This window comes from Borostomias antarcticus, assembly GCF_949987555.1.
Source record: "Borostomias antarcticus genome assembly, chromosome: 8".
NCBI classification, from domain to species: Eukaryota; Metazoa; Chordata; class Actinopteri; order Stomiiformes; family Stomiidae; genus Borostomias; species Borostomias antarcticus.
This window is the reverse complement of record NC_140241.1, coordinates 3,474,635-3,501,797: the sequence shown is the minus strand read 5'-3', so window position 1 is coordinate 3,501,797 and position 27,163 is coordinate 3,474,635. Positions and strand designations below refer to the sequence as shown.

Below are 27,163 nucleotides of genomic sequence, written 5' to 3'. Positions count from 1 at the left end.
AACGTACAAACACACACCATCGAAAACATTACCTGTCGCCCTGCGCTGTTGCTGGGGCGGAGGTAACAAAACCAATTCAAAATCTTTAGGAGGGAGGTTTGTTCAGGTTTGGACCAATCCAAAGCAGTAGGTGCAGTCTTGTTACCGGCCGTTGTCTGGTACCACGAGACTAGTGGCTAGATTGACTGCCAAACCTGCCAGTTTCTCCTTATTAACCATTGTTATACTTTTTCTCAGGTTTATTAGTATTTTCTGCTGATGATTGTTGATGAATGATGTGAAGAGATTTTAGACTCAGTATGATTGTAAAGCTTTCAAATACAGTGAATAAGCTACAGGTAGTGTGCTGTGATAATATTTTGTTTATTGGTAGTGCCTAAACCAACATACAGTCCATTCAACTAAACAATGTCCATTAAGGACGAGACATTGCCAACATAGGCACATTTTATTGCTTGCATGCATACTGTTGGGTCAACAACCACATCGTTGATAATGCCAACCAGCAAAACATAGTGTGAACTAAACATACAATAATCGGGTCCCTTGTAACCATGCTGCCTTCATATACATAATATGTCAAAATAGCTTAGTCAGTTAGTCGCTCTAGCTCAGTCAGTGCACAGTCCAGGTCTTTCAGTGTCTCTTATATTGATCTCCTTTGGACTATTTCTTTCTCTCAAAAACCTATTGAAAGCACCAAATATGATCTCATGCATCGAAGACCCAATCAGTGTATATCTCACCTCACCCACTTGGATCAATTACTTCTTGCAAATACTTGGGGTGCACTTGATTTAACTCACTGAAACCAATGGACTGGTCCTATAAGTGCCAACTGTGGATCACAAGTGTAACCTGGGAAACAATGTAAATAACCCAGATGACTCACAAATGTTGTGATATTAAGATCTTCATACAGCTCTACTGCTGCTGCTTATGATTATGATAGTGATGATGATGATGAAGATCAACATCCTGATTGTGTGGAGATCACAGGTCACACAGACCTGCCTGTGTCTATGTTGTGTTGTTTGTATCCCTGTGTATAACGGGATGGGAGTGGCCTCAAAATAGAGATCTATGTTCAGTTTCCCCCTTGTCAAATCTTAACCCTGCCCATTTAAGTGATGAAAACTAAAAACAGACCAAAGGCAACTTCACTCTATTAGCCACAAGGCTATATTCTCCCCTCTCCACCCTCTTCCTCCTCCTCCTCCTCCTCCTCCCATCCAGCTCAAGGCTGAAAAATGTTGATGAGCACACCGCCGTGCCCTTTAGTGGGCATCAACACCAGGCGCGTACCAGCTTGATGATGAGGAACATGACGCTGACTATGGTGAGGGCTGAGAAGAGGAAGAGGAGGCCGCCGAAGACGGAGTTATCCATGGGGAGGTTAATCAGCTTGGCCTCCGCCGGGATCATGTTGGACAGAGTCAGCATGTACCCCAGACTCCATGCTACGCTGGTGTTTCTCACCTGGAGAGGACGGAAAAAACTATTGTTTTAGTAGAGAGAAACATCTGAAAATAAATAGAAGATAGGAAGCATTTTAAAAGTGTTGCGTGACCTCCCTTCCTTTGGAGAAGGCCGGGTGCATCTCAATACTAGCTAAGTTGTTTCCTTCCCATGTCTCTTCCTCTACAGCTACAGTACATGCAATTGTTAGTGCATACGGATACACAATGTATCTTGAGTATTGTTGTCCCCTTTCATACGTATTGAGATAAGGGGCAAGGGGAGTAATCAACTGAAGATTATTGAGATGCATCAAAATCTTATAAATGTATGTTGTGACAAAATGTGGATGATGAAAGACAAAAAAAAACAATCATTCATAGCATGTCTTTTGGGTTTGGTGCAGATTTTGAGGGATGTTAGGCCTGTCACGAACAGTTGTAGCAAACTATGTCCCCAGGGCAGATGGTGGAGGTATGTGTCACGCTTTCCATCAGGGAAACCCCTCTTCTGATAAAAGGACCTCACTTTTCTTCTAACCCCAAAGACACAAAGGTCAGATAAGACAGTAGCTCACTTGTTAATACTCGTGGAAAAACAGAACATCGTCAGTTTAAGGGACAATTCTGTCCATTTTTCAACATTTTAAAAGGCCTGGGGTCTGGAAGGCTGTCAATTTGTGAGGGTCTGAGACTGGGAGACCCCCCCCCCCCCCCAAAAAAAAAGAAAAGAAAAAAAATACAGTAGCGATACAGACAGAATGTCGGAAGAATAAAGCATCTGCTGTCTCCCAGTCTCTCAACACCATTACGAATCCAACACAAATCCAATGGATTTAGGCAGATGAGTCACTGCCACCATTTCTATAGAAATCTGGTGGAATTAAATGAGTCATGACTCTCTACAGCATGTTTGTGTCAAGACCTTTTCTCACTTCCCCCCCCCCCCAACATTTGAGCACAAAAATATTTGATGAGGGGAAACGGGTAACTCTGGGCTTCACACGCACACCCTGGAAACATGGAGGTTAGAAAATGCAATGCTTGCAAAGCGGACATCGTCGGTCGTTAATCAAGGTGAATTGACATTCGAGCATAATCTGATGTAGTCTGATGCAGCTCTACCCCATTACATGGAAGAGGTTTTGAACCACCTCCATTACATTGAGATGCACTCACTTCTTTTGTGAACTCAATGTTTTTCCACGATTCTTCATCGAACTTGTAACCATCCACCAGTATGGTGAACACATAGTGGGCTGAGTAGCAGTAAGACTTCAAGTATTGGTCTCTAATCCAGGTCCTACTGCTCTTGAGCTGAAAAAGACACACATACACACGTCATACGGTAATATGGTGATAAAAGTTCCCTGTATGTGTTGATTTACAACTGATTCCTTAAGCCATGGGTTCCCAAACTCCATCAATGTCGGCCTCCCCTCTGAAAACAGTGACACACCCGCGCCCCCCCCAACCCCCCAAATTTGTCCATTATGCAAAGCAGCGTTAGCTAGCCCATAACGTTACACAGCTAAGTTAGCTCGGTGGCACCTGTTGCTAGTTAACGTTATGACGTTTTCGCACAATACATACATGCCTGCGGGGGGAGGCTCTCTCTGCACTATCCACAAATTTAGTATACATCTCTCCCATTATTTATTTCGATCTTCTGACCTTTAAAATCACGTTTAATTCATAAAAACCATAGACATTTCAAAAATAAAAAACATGTTTTTCCTTTTTTTTTTTCTTTTTTTTTCCCGAACCATCCCTCCGCGCCTCCCCTGAATTTCTTTGGGGCCCCCCAGGGGAGGCCCGCCTCACAGTTTGGGAATGCTTGCCTTAAACAAACTGTGTAATCTTTTCAAAGCCTTTTCTTGAATGTGAAAGCACTATTAGGTGGGCAGGGTTCGCAGTCTGTTGGTATTATGTTGGTACCAGATTGGTCGGTTGAATCAAGCACTCCTCACAGGTGTGACATGAGATCATCATCATCATCATCGTCTTCTGTCAAACACTGCAGTCAGGTCTAAAGCATGATAACAGATGATTCAGAGTAGGAAAACATTTGTATGAAGTACGTACTGTTCTCTGCCCCAGACAGACAGACAGACAGACAGACAGACAGACAGATAGATATCCCTCTACCAGGATTTAACATCTTGTAAACAGTCCAGCAGTGGTTGTACGGAGTCCTTGCCTTTTGATTTCAGGGGCAGAAAGATCTGCACATCATCCGCAAAGCAGTGGAAAGAGATGTTATGTTTCCTAAAAATTGACCCCAGTGGCAGCATGTAAATAATAATAAAAAAAAGGATGGGGCCCAAAATGGAGCCTTGAGGGACCCCGGAGGTGAGAGGAGCTGTGGATGAGGAGAATTTTCCTGGGTGGGCAGAGAAGCTCCGATCTGTCAGGTAGGACTGGAACCATAAAAGGGCGGTGCCTGAGATGCCTACACAGTGTTCTAATAAAATCCTGTGGTAAATGATTGACCAGGGGTTTAGATTCACAGCAGACATGAGCTCTAGGCTTTTTTTGCAGTTGAAAAAAGTTGAACTTTTTGGGCTAGAGCGCAGGCTGTAAAATGCTATTGTGACAACGACAACAGATGTTTTTTGGCGAAACTGCAGAGACAGTACCGGTGGACATACACCCTTACGGATGGATGGATTTTAGAATAGAATTTACATTATATAGATTTTCATTCAAATTCTTTTAGATATTTATTCCACAAGTGTATAGTTCAGACTCACTGTTGGCCAGTCCATGGTACAGAAAGTCTCCATGGTGGAGTTGAAGGCTGCGAGGGTAGAACTGCCAGTCAGGTACAGAGCTGCGGAAGTGTAGTAGAAACCAGCATAGGCCTGGGGGGAGGGCATGACGGCATGAGTTCACACAGACAAGACACATACAAAACCCTTCTTTGACCACATACGTATACATTGTATTCAAGGTTTTCAATCAATCAATCAATCAATCAATCAACCAACCAACCAATCAATCAATCAATCAACCAACCAATCAATCAATCAATCAATCAATCAATCAATCAATCAACCAATCAACCAATCAATCAATCAATCAATCAATCAATCAATCAATCAATCAATCAATCAATCAATCAATCAATCAATCAACCAATCAACCAATCAATCAATCACAGAAAATCACAGTACAGGTGATGTTTTTGATAACTAATTGAAAATCCCACCCCTGAGGCAACTGCTATGCAGCAATAGTTTAGCGTTTCTCTCAGGGTGGGAATCTATTTGGAGCAGTATTTCTATTGGCTGGCTTGAATTGGGTGCAGTAGATATGTATGCCGGAGCAGCGCTATGTGAAAGGAGGGGCGTTTCCAGAAAATAATGATTTGTTAAAATTAGCCAAAAGGTAAGTTAATTAAAAATCCGTCCCCGTCATCATCTGCCCTGTGGATACCCGTGCCCAATATGAATACCGTCTACTACTACATACATACATACTACACACACGTAGGCCTACATACAACATACTACCAATGTTGTCCGAGGAAAATACAGATAGATGGACAGAGAGGACATGTACTCTTTTATGTGTTAGATGTCTGAGTGTGTTTGTGTATTTTACTGTATGTCTGTACAGTATGCATTTGTATCATACCAGAAAATCCCCAGCCAGCGGTGGTTGCTCAACGCCATCGAAAGAACAGTTCCCAGTGCAGGACAAGTCAAATACGGAACGCACAATGTCCCTGCAGCGAGCCGAGTCTGACGACCCCAGAAGAGTAATATTCTGATTGGGGTCATAGTTCTTTGGAGGCTCTGTGCACTCGCTGCCAAAGATCGATGAAGCAGGTAACGTATGGTTGAAACCACGCGCGTAGCAGGGATTCACCACATAGGTCGGGTCTCTGGAGTTCTGTGGGAACATACAGTAAAGACATGACAATGACCCATCATGCATCTGAGTGCAGGATATTGACGTGTGCTGTGTTTTCTTTATGACTGACTGAGTAGGTTAAGTGCTACCTTCAGCTTTCAAGCAGAGGGGTGCACATATACTATTACTTGGGTAGTACAGTACACAGAGAAAAGGAATCTACAACGCTACACAGTGTTTACTCTGTAGAAAACCAGAGACATTACAGTCATTAAGCTGACGCTTTTATCCAAAGCGAGACCGCCTGTTGTATGCTAAGTGGCTACACTGAGGTAGACGGATTTGAAATTAAGCAAACCAACGGATTCAAAATGGTTTGAAATTTTGTATTTCTCGTTCCTTTTGGGGTTGAAAGCCTCCAGTATTTTCAAGAGCTTAAGTGATTTTCATAAATGGTAGCAAAGGGTGATCTCATTTTCTACAAAGCTAGCAAAACCGAATCTTTTAACCAGCTAAAAAGACCTCAGACTTGGTCCGATCAATACATTAATACCATAATGCATCCTGTCTCTGAAAGCCTGCATAGAGCGAAGGGATGGGGGTGTCCACTGGTTACACGGGCTCTGATAATTTATCATTAATGGATGTTGGCAGACTTCAATATTATAATTGCATAATAATGCATGCTGTGCATTCCTACAGTCAGGCATAAATACACACACAGAGACACACACTATAATACATGCACTTACAGTAAACACGGAACCATGACTTTCTAGAGAAAGAGGAACAACTTGATGGTGTACCTTCACTAAAGCTGCCAGCACTCTCTTCTCTGCTTCGTTCTTGCCATAGCACAGGAAGCTGTGTGTGTAGATGTTATATTCATAGCCATACAGGGTTGCCTTGAGGTAATCTGGCCCTCTGTTTTCATCTGAAACGGTGAAGGCAATCTGGGTGGACGCCCCTCCTAGATCCATGGACCCCACCGTCTTTGCTCCGTGAGGACGAATCCAGGAGTTCCACCGGGTTTTCTAAACAATCAAACAGGTTAACAGGATGTCACTTGACCAAATGACAAGTAGGCCTACTCAAGGGCGTAGGTTTGCGTATGGACGGTCAGGACATGTCCATACCAACATTTTGGGAGGCCCAAATTGTCCCTACCAACTTTTAAGCAACCTTGTTCGCATTATCTTGGAGTGCAGTTATATTAGATCATTTAGATGGCCTTCCCATGGTTTGGAAGGACAGAATTGGCCATACCATTTTGAGTGAGTTAGTTTGCATTATGTTCCAAGTTACATTAGACCGTTAGCCTACCCATTTCCTCCACCGTGAATGTGCCATCCCAGTATTTTTTTTATATTTTTAAACTCACGTTTGATTGGCTCATTTGGCTGAGATTGTTGCATTTTCGCTGGATCTGAAGACCAACAGCCTTACAGACAGACGCTGACAGCAAGCCATACAGTTGTGATTCTGACAGCCGTTTAGGTACATCCACCACAATGTCGGCTCCCGCTCTGAAGAGGATGAGGCAGGCCCGTCAAGAATACCCCCGCAGCCCCCACAGTGCGGGCGGGCCTCGGAGTCAGAGGGGCCACGCCCCCACCCCTGCCGGTCAACAACTACGTTTTTTTTAAATATTTTTTATTACATGGGATGCACGCTGTGGTCCTACCATCAACCCTTATATTCATAAAAAGAAAAAAAAAAGGGGCGGGGTAGCCTGTCTGCATCCAATCATGCACACGATCAGTCACGACGTCACTCACTTATCACTTACATTACTAGCCCGGGAATCCAAAACGCGAGACAGCAAAATGAAGCGAAAATACCAAAGTGGAGCCCAAAAACGGCATGAACAGAACAGAAAAGAACAGAATATAGCAAAACTACCCAAGATATCATATTTTCTAACAAATCAAACTTAATAACCATCCGTTGTGTGCGGTAAACTTTCTTTTTACAAGTCTGTTGTAGGCCTACTGATGCAACGACCAGTTATACTTACAGTGTTATACTATAGTGCTAGTATTAAGAGGTGGACTAATTCAGGTAGGACTGTGTGTATAGGTCTAGTAGCCTACCTATTTTTACGGTGTGCGTATGAGGTGGTCCCCGAAAATTCTTGATTATAAATAGTGGTCCACATACACAAACAGTTTGAAAACCCCTGATCTAGGACTAGGGCTCGAAATACTGTTTCGTTGCAAAAGGCCGCCGCCTAATCCTTGTGGGGGGGCCCCGAGATTTTGCGTTACGCCACTGGGATGAGGGATATCAGGAGCTTTTTTTCCCCGCAACTGTCCTCAACTATCACAGCGTCCTCACAACTAACGACGGTTAGTGTCAGCATACTAGCCGATGAGCTATTAGCTAGCTATAGCTTTGTCAAACCCAGTCTGTGCTAGACATGATGCTAATTTTCACCATATTAAATTCCCATTAACTTATGCTAAAAAACATCAGTGATATTAAAGTCGTAAGTTTTGATTTAAAAATAAATACAGTGTTTTAGCCTGACAGGGGTTCTTGTTACAATTATAGGAAACTGAATACTCATAAGGTAACGTTATCTAGAGGTTAGCCAGCCCGTGAGAGCCATTAACGTTACTTTTATGAGGACTCTTTTCTTTATACAAGCCCGTCCCCGTGTAGCCTGTTTTCTTACAGTTATTAGCTAACGTATACTTGGTAACTGGAATCTCATAATTTTCCTCTTACTATATTTAGATTCTTACTTGCCAGAGGACGACAATGGAAATAAACCATTAGGTTTTTTTGTGTTTATATCCTCGGCAGAAGTGTTTTAATAATCATGTACTGCGGCCCCATGTGGTTTGAGATGTAACTGTTGTTTTAACGCCCTGCTCAATAAAGTCAATCAATCAATCAATTGGCCAGAAGGTGTTTTAAATAAAGTAGTGTGTTGAAGTACATGGGATTTATTTTTTCCAACTATGGTATCGAATTGGGTATCCAGGATTGGGGAATTTGTCAATTAGTATTGCCTATTAAATGTCTGGTACTTTGTGACTCCCCTAATGGACAGATATATCAATTTATGAGTTGAATGTCAGTCTAAAAATCCAATGAAAATCAAAATTTTTATCAAATCATTTTTATATATGAAACACAGCAGCAGTCGAGAGAGAGAGAGTGGAGGGACAGCAGCAACCGAGAGAGAGAGTTGTGGGACGCAGCAGCAACCAAAAGAGAGAGGGAGAGAGTGGAAGGACGCAGCAGCAAAAGTCAAGAGAGTGGAGGGACGCAGCAGCAGGCAGGATGTGATACACTAAGAACATTGTATTAGTATTATACAATTTCATAAATATATGCATATTTAAGAGGTTTAACCTCTCGCACCCAGCAAAAACTGTGTATGCAGGCTACACTGTTATATGGTCCCTACCAATGTTGAAACCAAACCTACGCCCTTGGGCCTACTGTATATTTGACCGTATTACAGTCTTTTTAAGTGTAGTTTGACGCACTTCCATGAAGTTTCCGATGAGGTAGTTGACTGTGATCCACCCGTACAGACCCTCCTCCTGACCCGAGATGATGGAGGCGTTCTGGAAGATGAAGGGCAGTGACTGGAGGTAGACCATCAGGTTCTGCAAGATCTGATTTGAGGCACTTGGATTCTGAGAACTTGTAAAAAAAATAAAAAGAAGAAGAAGAAAAAAGTAGGACTTGTTAACCTCCTGTTCTTTACTGTCTTCCCTTACTATGGGGTTGGTCGACCATGATTTTAGTTCAGTTACAATCTTTTGCCAATAGACATGTGAACTCTGGTTTACATCATATATGATTTTCTGTGATTTATTGATTTATTTTTGGCAGCGCGCCATGACAACTCCCTTAGGTTCAAATGGTTCCAGGCACAGAGGCAAGGCCAACATGAAGTATCGTTTTTCATTGATAATGAGCCAAGAATTTAACCGTCTGGTGGTTCGAATCCCAGCTCCGACTGTCCACATGTCGAAGTATCCTTGAGCAAGACACCTAACCCCAAATTGCTCCCAATGAGCAGGTTAGCACCTTGCATGGCAGCTACTGCCATTGGTGTGTGAATGTGTGTGTGAATGGGTGAATGAGAGACCACTGTAAAGCGCTTTGAGTGCCGCTAAGGTGGAAAAGCGCTATATAAGTGCAGTCCATTTACCATTTACCACAGGACTTACTGAAGCAGTCTCATGCCCGCTGTAGCCCCTAAGAAGATGGGTGTAGCGTTGTGTCGTTCTAGGGGGATGGCTCTGGTGATGTTCGCCATGCACGCTTTGATATTCTTCCACGACTGATCGTCCTCGGCTGCATCTACCTTCATGTCAGATATACCTGGGCCTGGGGAGGAGAGGAGAAGAGGAGAGGAGATGGGAGGAGAAGAGAGGGGAGGAGATGGAGGGGAGGAGAAGAGAGGGGAGAAGAGGAGAGGAGATGGGAGGAGAAGAGGGGAGGAGAAGGGAGAAGAGGAGAGGAGATGGAGGGGAGGAGAGGAGAGGGGAGGAGAGGAGAAGAGAAGGGAGGAGAGGAGATAGATATATATATGATCATTTCTCATTGCATATTTTCAACACGGGTTGAAATTTCGTAATTACGTTGCTATAGTAATTTCGGAACTTGCTCGCCCCAGGGCGAGAACCCTTGTCATTTCTCACTGCTGTCTTCAGCCCTGGCCAGTGAGAATGCACATTATGAAATATGATATATGTCTATACTGCAGTATTACATGTTTCATTATATATTAGATTTCTACATACGGTACTTGATGTCTGTATTATATTAGATGTCTCCACCAAACACTACATTTATCTGTACTACATATAGCCAGTTAAATGTGGACCTGTGCCCTTGGGTAGCACCACTCGTTCACAAACAATCAGCACTCGCTCACCTTTCACTTGGCAAGACATTTTCTCACTAACCACTCCTGTGCTGTTCTCTTTCTCTGCAGGCCACTGGTACAGGTAGATAGTGGAGCGAGAAGACCCAGAATCCACCACGATGCCATACTTCACAAACAGAGGGAAAAGACAAGACACCACCCATCAGAGCTTGGTCGAATACACACACATGAAATAGACTACTGGTTTGGTCCATTGATGTCATTTGTTCTGGGTAAATGAAGGCAAGTCTTGACATGACATGACTGTATTTTCAAATAACATTGGCCGGGTTTCCCGATAAAGAACCTTCTTAAGCAACCCTTTGCATGGGAGAGAAGAAGTACTTTGGAGTTAAGAAGCTTCTTAACTCAGTTAAGTGCTCTCGTTCGGGAAACCCGGCCATTGTAGTTATAGCACTAGTGCAGTCAATAATACTCACAAAGTCTTTTTTGATTTAAAATGAAAATGGCAATGTTTCTATCTTGGCGGTGCTCTGCTCAGGGGTACTCCCTCCAAAGGGGAGCATCAATACAGAAAAACAAGAAATGGCAGCGAGCCTGTAGGTTACAACCCCACCGGTGTAGGGCAAAGAGTATGGAATGCCAAGAGGGGACAATCCAACGAGACCTAGGACTATTGACTGCAGAAGCATAGAGACCTACTGCATAAGGGGATTAGAATAACCTAGTAGCCTGACATATATAATAATCCTATTATTATTATTATTATTATTATTATTATTATTAACAACAACAGCAACATAGAATAGCACAATAATAATAGAATAGCCTGGTAACAAAATGACTCATTTTTATAAGATTGTGTTGACATTACGTTATTAACTGTATTACATTCGGACGTTTGTTGCACCCTGTGTGACAGTGGGAAACTTTCATTTCAAACCTTTATTTATTCTCGTGAAGCACTGAGGTTTCCCGCATTTACAGTGTTGACGAGTTTACTTGACTGCAAAGACCCAATTTTGGTTGGTTTTGGACACCTTTTTTCCCTCTCGGGCCAACATTTCCAAAATTAGGCTGATTATTCAGTAATTAACTTTGTTATTCAGCATTGTTATATGATTCACTCAAATATCATATTAGAGACTACAGTGATAGCTAACACATAATGGCCTACCATATAGGCAACTTCTCTGTAACTATCTGTGCACTCTCCTGTTAGTCATGTCTCTCTTATGAAGTATCTAACCCATGTATACTGCTCTGTATATGTTCTTAGCCAATAAACAAACACCTCAGGATTGGCATGTTTGAAAAGACGCAACACGGGAATGTTTTGGCACTTGGCTCATATGAATGGAAAATCACTAGAGGCCCCAGGCAAGAGATCCAGTAATGTACTGTACAGGGAACTATGAGTGTAGGGCTTAAAGGCAGATAAAATTACCACGGTTACGTCATTTGTAAACTATATGAATATCGTATAACCACGATCAGTTTGATAGTAAACTATAGTGATATAATTCAGTAAACTATAGTGATATTATGGTAGATATACCTGACGAAGACCTTGTAGGTCGAAACGTTGTACCCTATTAAAGCACTGTTGCTGTAATTCCCCTCGTCCCCCCCTCGAGACTCCTCTCCGGCTCAGGCACTAGACGGGCACTTCCTGGGGAGCGTTACACACCCCACGACCTCCCTCACTTTTACTTTGTCCAGATGTCCTGTCACAGTGAGCACATTCAGTTTTGCACGCCCCCACTTCTCCCCCGTTGTTGGGTCGGCTGTGGTTCGCGAGGCGGGAACCCCACATCTCCTAGGGCGCTGGTGGATTTTGGGGTGGAGCGCCACGTGCCACGCCCACTGCCTTCGCTCCGCCCCCTCACCGCCCAGTGGGTCCAGCTCCGTGCCTGTGGTTCCGGTCCTCACGGGCGTGCCCTCCTGCTATCACGATTTAGCAGCTGTGTTTAGCAAGGAGAGCGCACTCTCACTTCCCCCTCACCGGCCATGTGATTGCACCATAGACCGCCCCCCGGGGGCCCCCCTCCCTGTTGGCAGGTTGTACAATCTGTTCATCCCCGATATGGAGGCTGTGCTCAGTTATATCCCCGAGTCCCTAGCCTCAGGGGATTATAAGGCCATCGTCTTCCCGGGTCGCGGCGGGCTTCTTCGTGAAAAAGAAGGATGGCAGCCTGAGGCCTTGAATTGATTTCCGCGCCCTCAATGACATCACAGTTAAGAATAAGTACCCACTCTCCTTACTTAACTGCACGTTCGAGCCACTCTCTCATGCCACCTTTTTCACTAAACTCGACCTTAGAAACGCTTATCACCTGGTGCGTATATGGGAGGGGAATGAGTGGAAGACGGCTTTTAACATCCATCTAGGGCGTTTCGAGTACCTCTTTACGCTCTTTGGCCTCACCAACGCCTACCAAGCTCTGGTCAACGATGTGTTCAGGGACATGCTCAACACCTTTGTGGTGGTATACCTGGATGACATCCTTGTGTTTTCTCGTTCCGAGGTGGAGGAGCACCACCAGCATGTCCGCCTGGTCCTGCAACGGCTGTTTGAGAACTGTCTCTTTGTGAAGGCCGAAAAATTTGTGTTCCACACCGTCTCCGTGGAGTACCTTGGGCACATCGTGGAGAAGGGGCAGGTGCACGCGATCAGAAAAAGTTGTGCACAGCTGAGGAGTTGATGCGACCCACTCGCACTCAGCTCCGGCGGTTCCTGGGGTTCGCTAACTTCTACCGCCGGTCCATTTGAGGCTTCAGCCGGGTCGCCGCCCCCCTCACGGCGCTGACCTCCACACTCCGCCCCTTCTCCTGGTCCCCGGAGGCGGAGGCTCCGCCTTCTCGGCTCTGAAAGAGCAGTTCACGATGGCGCCGGCGCTCTCGCTGCCTGACCCTGGAGTGGATCCGAAGCACGGGTCGGGTCGATGGGCCGGCTTAACAGAGCCAGACTGGCCATTCACCTCCATTCATTTGTTAAAACCAGGATTGCACAAAAAATACCTGACCGAATTTCATGAAACTCGGTGGAGGGGTGCATCATGGGCCACCTTAGAACCATTACATTTTGGAGCAGATCCAAATCACGGACCGGATCAACGATTGAAAACAAAACTTAGAACGAAGTCAGCTCCCTGTATGGGGGCGCTAAAGACTCGGGGTTTGGACTGGGATGTGAAGGGGGAGAGCCTGGAGTGCACCGCACTGCCCCCCGCCAGCTGTGACCCGAGGGGGGCGCCACAGAGTTGGCCCAATACAGCCACCCATTCACCTCCATTCATTTAAGAAAAATCTTAAATATTACAGTATGTGTCACTTAAATATTACAGTACATGTGCCTTTAAATGTAAAGCTCCATAAGAACCAACATTGTAGTTTCAACAAAAGGCAAGCAGAATATGTAGATACACAGCACATGAGTACAAAATTGCACTCAGTCCATCAGCAGCAAATAAATAGCAGACATATTACCTTGACCCCTGAAGCTGGCGTCTGGTTAATATCTGTCTCTCTCTCTCTCTCTCTCTCTCTCTCTCTCTCTCTCTCTCTCTCTCACTCTCACTCACTCACTCACTCACTCACTCACTCACTCACTCACTCACTCACTCACTCTCTCTCTCTTTCTCTCTCTCTCTCTCTGAATAGATCAAAGATGCGTCTGGTGTTTCTACCTTGAGACCTGGAAACTCATAGGTCCAATGGTGTCCTTGGATGACTGCGATGGCGATGATCACAGCCACGCTAGCCAGCAGAAAGAACAGGGCGAGTATAGAGCCCAGCTTCAGAGCCATTTCCTGTGCAGAGAGGGGTGACGGGCAACGGGTTATCTTTTGACATCTGAATAACAATGTCCAGCTTGTCAGGTAATGGAAAGGGTTCAGGAATCTTAGAGACTTAAGGGGTTGGCGTTAACCATGGAGGCACCGTACAGGGTAATTCACTCTGGCAGCAGGTCACCACTGTAGGGTTAGGGTTAGGGTTAGGGTTATCAGTGTGGAGCTGTTCCCACAAACAGAGCAAACCGGACCATTTTTTTATAATATTTAGTTAAACCAGGCTGGCATATTTCTTTGCAAATTCCAAAAGAATGCACTGTCACCACATGTTCTTCATTTAATTTGTGGTTCTAAACAGTTCATACGTTCAGCAACATTGTTATTACATTTTTACGTCAGTCGACACATACAGCAATTACATGGCCGTACTGAATTCCTCCCCTCTTAAAGACAGGTTGTCACCTACAAACCCATTTGGCAGTACTCAGAGTCAGCTATGAAGTCAAACCTGACACTTGCTTTGGTCATTGATGCCTTTAAATTGATACATTTGCAAGATGACTTAGAGGTGTTCTAATTATAGCCAGCTGCAACTCTGTTGACATGTAATTCTAGTTAATGTTATGCTTTGGGTGAAGACCAGAGTTAGGGCTATGATGTTAATTTACCATCTTTAAACTACCTCTATGCACGGTTCACTATGTGCACTAAAGTCTTACTGTTTTGAATGTCCAATGTCATCTTTACAACATCTAACACATCTATCACAATCTAATTCATTTATTTGATATTCAGTTGACATTCTTTTCCTAGTCAGCACAGCACTACAATCACAGTTTCAATCAATAGCAACACATCCACCAGATTGTTGATAAATATTACAATTAGTAAATGTTATGCATGTATGTACAGTCTGATATATATTTCTTACAGGTATAACTTGAACCAATCAAGCGCAATACTTATGTCTACTTGTAGCTGATGACCTTAATACTAGACACGTTTGCCTTCCGTCTAATGAGCTAAGATGTTGTGCTGCACAAAGTATTGTGGAGTCATACAGCTTCATAACGGTGTTGCTGGTCATTGAATGGTTAAAGTGCATTAACTCAACTTTCTAATCTATTATTCAATAATATTGAATCAATAATATAATATTGCATAGACATTCACTTGGTTTCCCAGTGATCACTGTTCTGACAGAATCACCAACATTAACACAAGACATTTCATGCTGAATGAAAAAGGAGGCTTACCTCAGTGTGGGTGTGTGTGTTTAGAGTCGTTGGTGGGGAGCGCTAGAGCGACATGTAACTGGTCTGAAGAATGCAGCTCGTCATTGATAAGCTTGCCTGGACTGGAGCAGACTACTCACCCAAGGGGAGGGGCTACAGACCTACATGAACACACACACACACACACACACACGCGCACATACTGTACACACACACACACGCACACATACTGTACACATATCAAAGTATATTTATGTATCAACTGTCTGTTGGTAGATGAGGTGCACTTTTGACTTTTGTATTTGACTCAAGTTGTGGTCGAAAAGCGAAAAACAGATGAGCAACTCTTCCTCATGTGACTGAGAATATCAGCATGTGGTAGAAAAATCCAGAAAGTAGCCTTGATTCCCAGATGCATATGTACCCAATGACTGTCCTTGTGAGTCCCAGGTAATGGTAGCGAGTGGTTGGTTAAACTCACTCCTCAAAGGAGCGCCTACAGTCCTTCAAGACAGACGTCCCTATTGGTGCAACTGTTAGCATGTCCACCTCACAAGCGGGAGTTTGTGGGTTTGAATCCTGCCCTCTCCAAGCCGTTACATTGGTGCAGTGACCCGGGTGTCCGATGATGTGGAGTGAGTTTAGAAGGGGAGTGTAACCGAGTGACAGTGTCCTTGTGAGTCCTAGGTAGTGGTAGCAGGTGCTTAGTTAAACTTTCTCCTCAAAGGAGCGCCAACAGTCCCTCCAAGAGGGACGTCACTATTGGCGCAGCTGTTAGCGCATCAAGCCCTTAACATGTATTAAACATACAACAGTGAGGAGAGTTTTACAAGCAAGATAATTGTCTCATAAAAATCTCTGCAAAAGTTTGAGCATTCATTCTTTTTTTTATTACTTGGATACAAGCCTAAATATTCATTTAGCCAATGTAAGCATACGGTAGTATTTAAATCCCTCTTAACCAAACACTGATCAGTGAAGATCAGAGAGAGAAGGCCATCTGGTAGTTGGGGAGCTGGTGTTTTTCTCCTACCCCCTTCCTATCTGCTGTATCTGCCCAAAAGGAGGTGTTATCAACTTCCTTGAATGGAGCTCTTATTGCAGAACCCCCAATTCAAACGGCCATTGTTTGGGAGTCATGAACTTTGGTCAAAGATTTGTCAAATGCCACTTAGCCTGTAGTCTCGCATAGCCAGACCTACTATGTCTCCACACTTCTTTAAGCTGTGCCAGCGTCTGGCTGGACACATTCAGGGATAGAGGGAACAAAACTCAGTATTTCTTTAAAGAAATCACGCTCAAATCAAATTTTATTTGTATAGTCCATTTCATACACAGAGGCAACACAATGCGCTTTACAGAGAGCAATGGGAGGGTGGGCATAGGTCCCACCCCTACATATTCCAGAGGGAAGCAAAAAAAACTGTTTCACCCGGGGGCCAGAAAAGTGAGCTGTAAAAATTCTTCCCTGATCATTCTCAACGAGACAATCGAGCAAACACATGGAGTGGTTACTAGGTTGTTGTTACACTTAGTCTGGATGGAATCTGATTGTACAGACAACACACTTGCCCCGTAACAGAATGAGCTGGCGAAGAGTGGGAGTGAGAACGAGGACAGACACAGAGAACAGTGGGGAAGAGAACTGGGGAAAGGGGAACAGTCACTATAGGGAACCGAAGAACAGTCACTGGGGAAAGGGGAACAGTCACTAGGGAACCGAAGAACAGGGTCTGGGGAACAGTGTTGGCGTCTTGTTTGGAATCCCTCCATGTTCTTGTCTGGGTCAATCAATCAAAGCTTTATTTGCATAGCACATTTCATACACAGATGCACTGTACAATGCACTTTACAGAGAACAAGGGAGGTGGGCAGGTGGTCATAGGTCCCACCCCTACATATTCCAGAGGGAAGAAAAAAACCAGTATGGGTGATTGGAAATTTAACTTTTGAACCTGCACTGCCTGCCTCCAGAGAAAGATGAGGCCGATCTGTGACCCCATGATGATGCCTGCCTCTGTCCTGCGTCTTGGGTCTTACGTCCACCACCCAAAAAAAATGGGGGCTGGATCTCTTAATAAATGTCCATTGACCCCTGACACCCCCACCCCCAATACCTTTAATACCACTCTCCACAGAGCAAGACCATCCATCAAAACACGTGGAACCTGGAATGCAACAGATTCCCTCAAAAGCTGCTTATCATTTTCAACTGCTGCATGATCAAAATCATACTAACATAGAGCTGTACAGTACAGTGTGATACTTTGGCTGCACTGCGCTGGAGAAAAAAGACCTGCAGCGCCATGTGCCAATAAAAATAAACAAGACATTTCTTTGAGTGCGGTCCCCGTCTACCTTTATTTTAATATGCAATGACAGATAAAGATCTAATCTAATCGAAATTAAATTGTCGCTGTTCTTTTCTGCGCTCTTTGGAAACCTGAAGCTGCCCAGTCTTGCCCTGCGGCATCGTGGTGGCGGGGGCTCGTTTTCTGGGAAAGCCACAGACGATTTGTAATTTGCCACATAAGAGGAATGCTGGTCATTAGCGAGCATCTGCAGGACTGTTTCCACGTCCAGAACAATGGACAGAATGACGACTGGCTGCACTGAAGGTCAGGCCCACTTCAACTCACTGACCTGCAGTAGAGTATGAGTTCAATCACACAAAGACATGCAGCTAACCAGTACTGCTGCTGCTGCTGCTACTCTGGGTGGTCCAAAACCGAATACAATAAAGCCTTGCTTGGGCCGTGCAGTGAGAGTGAATGTGATTTGATTCATCAGGCTTGGAGATGAAGAGTTGTATTTTTAGCTGTCAGGAGTCTGATCTCCCCATTTGTCTGAGGGAAGCGGAAAGGGAGCTTCTTGACAATTAGATTTGGAGGAAGTTACAGGATAGCTGTGTTAGCTGGGGAAAGGGGGCGCGGGGGGGGCACCGGTATGCCCCCTCCATACACCTCTGTGTCTGGGGTAATAGCAGGATCCTCCTATCGATATTGTACAGTAACTTTGAAATGTGAGTCTAAATGAAGAATCTTTGCTTCAGCGAGCTACAGTGGGACAAAATTGACATCATTGGAAAAGTGCAACCTGTGTGTGTGTGTGTGCGTGCGCCTGTCTGTATGTGTGTAAATGAACTGTGTATGTCTGGGCATGTGTTTGTGTGCGCTCGTTGATCAACGGTATATTGTACAATATATAAAAATTAAGTTGTCTCACTTCCATTTAAATGCTTTCATCAACTTAAGGCTGGGCTCACACTACAGGATTTTTGGCCCAATTTTTTCACCCTTCTTGACAATCGGAGGATAAATCTGGGCTGAGTTTCCCAGAGGAATCGTAGCGCTACGTTCATCGTAAGCTACAGCGTTCATCGTAGCGCTACGATGCCTCTGGGAAACTCAGCCCAGCAGTCTGGAACGTTGGTCGGTAGCTACCGTTGTTCGACATTATCTTGCAACGTGAAGGGTTTACAGATCCAATCTTAAGCCACATGTACACTGTGCGATAAAACCCATGATTCTGAGGTCGTAAGGTGGTCGTGCGTTGTCGCAGACAATCGTAGCTCATCGTATGCAAGTCGCAAGTCGCATTGTGAGAAGGTGTACGATCTGCGATTCATTGCTCCTACGTTCTACGACGAGGCTACGACCTCTTGACAAAATATCTGGCATGTCAGATATTTTCATCGTAGATCACAGATCACATAGAAGTTTAGCCAAGATGAATCGTGGGCATAATCGTGGCTGACAGAAATCGTATAGTGTGAATACAAATCGCATAGTGTGAATACACACGTGGTATGGTCGTATGGTCTTGAGACGGAGTCCCGGTCGTACAGTGGGAAGGGATCCCCGATCTAAGATTTTTTCAGTTGTACAGTTTTCAGTCGTACAGTTTTCAGTCGTACAGTGTAAGGAAGGCTTTAAACCGCCCGATCGGCTCGCAGACCAACAAGGGCCGCCCCGATAATATCAAACGTTTGATATTTAAAGATTATTACGTCACTACTTTACAAGTGAGGGAGGGGTCCGTTGCTCCCTCGGGCACGATAATATCCTGTAGTGTGTGATCATGGGTGATGAGCCGATTTTTTCAAATCTTGCGTGCATGTTCGAGATCCCAAAGAAGAACATCTGTTAAGATTCTCCTCTTGTGCGTGATGCAACCTGTTTTCCAAATCGGTTAGGATTTAAAATATCCTGTAGTGTGAGCCCTGCATAAGACTCACCATCCTCACAAACTCCTTAAGACACTGAAGGTCTTTAGACAAGTTTTCCACAAAGTTGTTAGGCTAAGTGCATGCATAAGCTTTCAGACTACAGCATTTAACGCACTAGGCTTCTGGGCTAGCACAAGAGGAGAGTATGGCCAAATGTGTAGTCTTGTGGCTGGGTCAATTAGGAGAAAAAAAGCTTCCGCTAAAAGCAATGACGTCCATTTCAAGGTTCAGTTAGAGAAGCTAATCTCGCAACTTAATTGGAGCAGTGGGAGTTAATGGACGCTGTCTTGCTCTTTACTGCCCGCAAATGACTCCACTCTGATTTATCCATCAATATTTCTTATTCCCCTTATTTTGCGAAAGGGAAGTATATTACCATAGCTGATATTGGGTTATTGTAGACTAGGTGAAAAAAGGAAGGAATAATTTGCAAAACTGCAAAAATGCGATCCACATGGTATCGAAGTTTAGAACCGCCCGCAAAGAGAAGAGTGTGAGAAATTCACTGGAAATTAGGCCAATGATGGTGGCGTCATCCGCACATTTCCGCAGCTTGACAGATGTGTCGCTGGAGGTTGTGTTGTTTTTGTAGACTGAGTAGAGCACATATCCTTGTGGGGCTCCTTTGCTCAAGTCTCAGGGGGTCCCAGGTGTGCTTACCCAACCACACATGCTACTTCCCGTCTGAGGAAATCGGTGATATACAGATGGAGTTATTCAACCACAGCCCCTCGCATGATGTGTAACAAAGTCAATGTTGATATAATTACACCACATCTTTCCCTTATCCACATTACACCCGGACCCATAGACAGGATGCACCTTATTTGGACATGGGACTGGGTCATAGGGTACTTGGCTATTTCTTTTCATTAATTACATATATTATCTTCTGATGTTTCCCTTTTAATATGTCTCTGCATTGTTGTTTTGAGATATGTAGTGGTTTTATTGTTCGGTGTAGCTTCTGAGGTATTGTACAAAAACACCCATCTAGTGGTAATGTCCATCCCAGAGAAACTGTTGTCACTGTTGCTAGTCCTCTCTTTCGAAAGCCCGCGAACAACAGCATGCATCCCTGTGTTCTGATTCTTTTTATTTGTTTTACTGTAGATAATAAGCCTTACCATCGTTGGTATACGCCAAATACAGTTACTGTAAATATGTTTTTGTAATTTCTGTTAATTCTTCTCTTTCACTATAATATTTTCTTAACTTTGGATATCCTGTTAGCTAGCTTGTACCGCTAGCTAGCTGTTAGCAGTTAACTGATGCCTTATATGCACCTTCACATACTAAGAGTCCACATTTTGTGTTACAGGCTATAGCCAAATGAGAAACTGACCGAGAGCCTGTGTGTTTCTTTGTGTGTTCAGGTACGTGAGGGGTTATGGGTTTTATTTTTCATGTTTTGCATAAGGGTGGGTACATACTCACTGGGTGGGGATGTAGCCTGTTTCTTTGTTCCTTTTGCCTCACGCGCAGCTCTCTTTCGAAAGCCCGCGAACAACAAGGCGATATCCAAATGAGAAACTGACCTAGAGCCGGTGTGTTTCTCTGTGTGTTCAGAGAGAGAGAATAAAGCAGCGTTCACCAAACAGCCTTTGAGTCCTGGCGGTTTATCACCCACCAACAACACAACGCAGAACTATATTGCACCGGCTACAGATGCACGGTTGTTAAATAACACTCATCATTAGATTACTAAGCCACTTTAGTCAAATGCAATAGCATTACTAATGTTTAGTGTTACAGTAATCAAAGCACATTTTCACTTAAGCAATGTAAGCGATGTAAGCTCTGAAACGTGACTCTTGGCCCGGGACATAGCTGTGACTTTGAATTAAATTAACTCTTAATGGGTTTTAGATTGTGTGATTGTTTTCCCACTAAAGGTCTCCAAGGCAAGAGATCTGAGGCCCTTCTTGAAACCCAGGGAAAAAAATGATATTAGCCGGTTTTCCCGATAAAGAACCTTCTTAAGGAACCCTTCTTAAGCAACCCTTTGCATGGGAGTTAAGAAGTACTTTGGAGTTAAGTGCTTCTTAACTCGGTCGGGAAACCCGGCCCATGATGATAGCTAATAAATTTTAATAATGATGATGCTGATTAATAATACAAGGGTGCGTTGTAATGATGTATACATAAAGCATGAGTTGGCTGTGACACTATATAGAAGGGGACATTAATTTATTAACTGTGTCTACCCTACTATGGGTCTAGAAGGCCGTAACCCCATTAGACTGTAGGCTTACAGTCAGATCAGACAGACAGACAGACAGATAGATAGATAGATAGATGTGTGCAACAAGACATAATGAGACACAGGTGCAGACGAGCACGCAGACAAGGACAGAGGGAACTAGGACACAAGGAAAGGGAACAGGGAATGAGGCTGGGACTGGAAATGGGACTGGGCCGGAAACAAGGGGAAGCCAGAAGGGGGAGCTAGAGGGGACCAGAGAAACCCAAGGAGGGGACTAGAAGTCTAGGCCAGGGAGTGAAGTGAGACTGTGGCGAACAAGTGGCTAGAGAATGGGCTGGGAAGACAAGCTAAACACAGGGAAGACAGGTATACAAAGATAAGACGATACACAAAAAGAGGCAGAACAAAACCAGGTAACAACGTGAACAATGTGTGTAAAAGTCATATGGGGGAGATTTGGAGGGCCATGGTGGACAATTAAGCTGCCCCTTGCGGGAATTGTGTAGGGGAGAACCGGGTCAAAAGTCGCGCGGGACCAAAGTCGCGTTGCCATTTTCTCCAGAATGACTGGACCTGCAATCACGTGGTTAAACATGCCTGCACATATTACCGTGTACGAGCTCCGTTCAAATTTTGGGCGCGATCGCAGCATATTTGACGGAGAGAACGACGGAAAACCACTTTTGCCCCATATAAGTAAAATAATGGTCTCATAAGCATTTTTCGATTGTAAAATTGTGTTCACTTGTATTAGTTTGCAAACATATGCACTTTTCTTAGCACATCTGCTGGCTACATGATAGCATAGGTTTCAAGTTTCGTGCGATCAAGTCGTGCCTGCAAGCCAGGGAGAAATGACAGGAGACCGTGGCGGGGCAGAAGTCGCGTCCCGTAGAGGGACAGAAGTCACGTTGTGATGGCTTAGAACCAGAGGGGTGCGCGAGTGACATTTGGGCAGAATGAACAGGTCAAATGAAAGCTCTCTTAATGATCTTTCTAATGCTATTGACCAACTTTGTATGCAGATTATCACTTACCTATAGCCTAAATACTGTGGAGAAGCAGACGCAACTTGATGTGATAAATTGACATTTCACTTCGAGCGAACGCACTGGCAACTGACTGGTAAGGGTCTCCGCGCGCACCTGGATAAGTGAGGTCAACTAGGGGTGGTCTTTCCTGAAAGGATGATAGCTGCTAGGCTGTTAAATTCCTGGAAGAAAGACAGCTCATAGGCTGTTATATTCAAGTGGAAACGAGACAAGGAAATGACTAGTGCAGACTAACCATTCGTCTAATAAATTAATTTCCTGCCGATAGGCTATCCTATCGCCAAACATTGCTGTTAACCCCGCATTATTTCTATGGATTTTGAACCTATAACATTGATTACTTTGATACAAACATGATATTATGTCTAATAATACATTCGTTGAAAGTAAAGAGAATTTCATGCCCAAAAAACAGAGATAGGACACATTTTACAGCCGTGCGACGTTTGCCCCTCTCCTATGAGACTTCTGTCCCGCTCGGCAGGGACAAATGTCGCATTGCACTCGGTCCGTTCTCGCCCTATTTATGTTAAGCTCTTATATCCTAGCACGAAAATTACAGTTGATAATAGTGAAGGACATGTGCAAGTTGTGTGTCATAACATGTGGAATCTCTATCTCTATTAATTTCGGAGTAAATGGAATCAAACCAAAAAGTGCGACTTCCGACCCGGTTCTCCCCTACTGCCCTAGCCTGTTTGCCAGATTACTCTAGGTTTTTAATGCATTTAACCACAACATGAAGGTAACATGATAGCTCATATTTAGATGTTGTTTTTAGCTCTGATCAGCAGCTCTTTCTCTAGCTCGCGCTGTCGGTCGGTTGACCCACGAAAAATGGGTCTGTCTGCACCCCTACACAAATGTGCATATAGGCTACATCGTTGCAGCAACTGAGAATTTGCGCTTGTTCATATTACATCCTGCCTTACTTCAGGACCATAAAATCTTTCGACTCAGTGCTCAAATTCAATATGTCTCTTGTAACAGAAGAAACCATTAACTGGCATTGATGTATCTTTTTTATAGCCCATGGATGTTCGTTCGAGTCAAGTGTCCATGTAAGTGCTTTGGCTCCTGACCCCTATAATAGCCCTCGCGCCTTATGTGGGCAAAGGTAGTTCTAAATTATATATGTATCTTCCGTATGCTCAACCAGCTGCTCAGTCATTGTTAACCATTGAGAAGTCTTTAGTCGGCTACAGCGTCTACAGCCTTTCTCGGATCATACTGACATGACATGATACATGGGGGTGTTAAAGAGGCACCAGGAGGCGGAATACAGAAGCCTGCTAGAAGACTTCAGAAGGAACAAGGCTGATCTGAGAACGAGGCTCATCTGAGGTATATGTTGATGTGGTCGAGCAGGTATATGAGGTATATGTTGATGTGGTCGAGCAGGTATATGAGGTATATGTTGAGTGGTCCAGCAGGTATATGAGGTATATGTTGATGTGGTCCAGCAGGTATATGAGGTATATGTTGAGTGGTCCAGCAGGTATATGAGGTATATGTTGAGTGGTCCAGCAGGTATATGAGGTATATGTTGAGTGGTCCAGCAGGTATATGAGGTATATGTTGATGTGGTCCAGCAGGTATATGAGGTATATGTTGAGTGGTCCAGCAGGTATATGAGGTATATGTTGAGTGGTCCAGCAGGTATATGAGGTATATGTTGAGTGGTCCAGCAGGTATATGTTGATGTGGTCCAGCAGGTATATGAGGTATATGTTGATGTGGTCCAGAGGGTATATGAGGTATATGTTGATGTGGTCCAGAGGGTATATGAGGTATATGTTGAGTGGTCCAGCAGGTATATGAGGTATATGTTGATGTGGTCCAGCAGGTATATGAGGTATATGTTGATATGGTCCAGAGGGTATATGAGGTATATGTTGAGTGGTCCAGAGGGTATATGAGGTATATGTTGATGTGGTCCAGAGGGTATATGAGGTAAATGTTGAGTGGTCCAGCAGGTATATGTTGAGTGGTCCAGCAGGTATATGAGGTATATGTTGATATGGTCCAGAGGGTATATGAGGTATATGTTGAGTGGTCCAGCAGGTATATGAGGTATATGTTGAGTGGTCCAGCAGGTATATGAGGTATATGTTGAGTGGTCCAGCAGGTATATGAGGTATATGTTGATGCGGTCCAGCAGGTATATGAGGTATATGTTGAGTGGTCCAGCAGGTATATGAGGTATATGTTGAGTGGTCCAGCAGGTATATGTTGATGTGGTCCAGCAGGTATATGAGGTATATGTTGATGTGGTCGAGCAGGTATATGAGGTATATGTTGATATGGTCCAGAGGGTATATGAGGTATATGTTGATATGGTCCAGCAGGTATATGAGGTATATGTTGATATGGTCCAGAGGGTATATGAGGTATATGTTGAGTGGTCCAGCAGGTATATGAGGTATATGTTGATGTGGTCGAGCAGGTATATGAGGTATATGTTGAGTGGTCCAGCAGGTATATGAGGTATATGTTGAGTGGTCCAGCAGGTATATGAGGTATATGTTGATGTGGTCCAGCAGGTATATGAGGTATATGTTGATGTGGTCCAGCAGGTATATGAGGTATATGTTGATGTGGTCAGCAGGTATATGAGGTATATGTTGATGTGGTCCAGCAGGTATATGAGGTATATGTTGATGTGGTCCAGCAGGTATATGAGGTATATGTTGATGTGGTCAGCAGGTATATGAGGTATATGTTGATGTGGTCCAGCAGGTATATGAGGTATATGTTGAGTGGTCCAGCAGGTATATGAGGTATATGTTGATATGGTCCAGAGGGTATATGAGGTATATGTTGAGTGGTCCAGCAGGTATATGAGGTATATGTTGATATGGTCCAGAGGGTATATGAGGTATATGTTGAGTGGTCCAGCAGGTATATGAGGTATATGTTGATATGGTCCAGAGGGTATATGAGGTATATGTTGATATGGTCCAGAGGGTATATGAGGTATATGTTGATATGGTCCAGAGGGTATATGAGGTATATGTTGAGTGGTCCAGCAGGTATATGAGGTATATGTTGAGTGGTCCAGCAGGTATATGAGGTATATGTTGATGCGGTCCAGCAGGTATATGAGGTATATGTTGAGTGGTCCAGCAGGTATATGAGGTATATGTTGAGTGGTCCAGCAGGTATATGAGGTATATGTTGAGTGGTCCAGCAGGTATATGAGGTATATGTTGAGTGGTCCAGCAGGTATATGAGGTATATGTTGAGTGGTCCAGCAGGTATATGAGGTATATGTTGATGCGGTCCAGCAGGTATATGAGGTATATGTTGAGTGGTCCAGCAGGTATATGAGGTATATGTTGATATGGTCCAGAGGGTATATGAGGTATATGTTGATATGGTCCAGAGGGTATATGAGGTATATGTTGAGTGGTCCAGCAGGTATATGAGGCATATGTTGAGTGGTCCAGCAGGTATATGAGGTATATGTTGAGTGGTCCAGCAGGTATATGAGGTATATGTTGAGTGGTCCAGCAGGTATATGAGGTATATGTTGAGTGGTCCAGCAGGTATATGAGGTATATGTTGAGTGGTCCAGCAGGTATATGAGGTATATGTTGAGTGGTCCAGCAGGTATATGAGGTATATGTTGATGCGGTCCAGCAGGTATATGAGGTATATGTTGATGCGGTCCAGCAGGTATATGAGGTATATGTTGATGTGGTCGAGCAGGTATATGAGGTATATGTTGATGCGGTCCAGCAGGTATATGAGGTATATGTTGATATGGTCCAGAGGGTATATGAGGTATATGTTGATATGGTCCAGAGGGTATATGAGGTATATGTTGAGTGGTCCAGCAGGTATATGAGGTATATGTTGAGTGGTCCAGCAGGTATATGAGGTATATGTTGAGTGGTCCAGCAGGTATATGAGGTATATGTTGAGTGGTCCAGCAGGTATATGAGGTATATGTTGATATGGTCCAGCAGGTATATGAGGTATATGTTGATGTGGTCCAGCAGGTATATGAGGTATATGTTGAGTGGTCCAGCAGGTATATGAGGTATATGTTGAGTGGTCCAGCAGGTATATGAGGTATATGTTGAGTGGTCCAGCAGGTATATGAGGTATATGTTGATATGGTCCAACAGGCTGGAATGGACCGGAAAGACATAGGCCACAAGAAGGGAAAGATTCAGTTTTACTTCTTGAGGAGGCGTAGGTTAGATGTATGTAAAACATTGCTGAACATGTTCTACCAGTCTGCTGGTGCGAATGCCATCTTCTATGCGGGGCAGCGGCAACAAAGCAGTGGACGCCAACAGGATGGGCTAACTGATCAGGGAGACAGACTCTGTCCTTGGGTCAGCCTGGATTCAGTGACAGTAGAAGCAGAGAGACGAATGCGGTCCAAACGGCTACTGTAGCTGTCATCGACAATCCCACTTTCTACATCACAGCTTAGTCAGGCAGAGGAGCACCTTGACTCACAGACT

At 44.1% G+C, this 27,163-nt stretch overlaps 1 protein-coding gene across 1 annotated transcript; it reads right to left on the bottom strand.

Annotated features, from left to right (window-relative positions):
- Nucleotides 1-1,287: 1,287 nt before the first annotated feature.
- Nucleotides 1,288-13,979, bottom strand: entpd3 (ectonucleoside triphosphate diphosphohydrolase 3; the record flags this gene model as incomplete). Its single annotated transcript, XM_084442017.1, has 9 exons — nt 1,288-1,479; nt 2,637-2,774; nt 4,211-4,321; nt 5,097-5,354; nt 6,122-6,349; nt 8,816-8,975; nt 9,509-9,668; nt 10,219-10,336; nt 13,860-13,979. 9 exons carry the CDS (start codon nt 13,977-13,979, stop codon nt 1,288-1,290), a joined length of 1,485 nt encoding a protein of 494 aa, XP_084298143.1.
- Nucleotides 13,980-27,163: the final 13,184 nt, after the last annotated feature.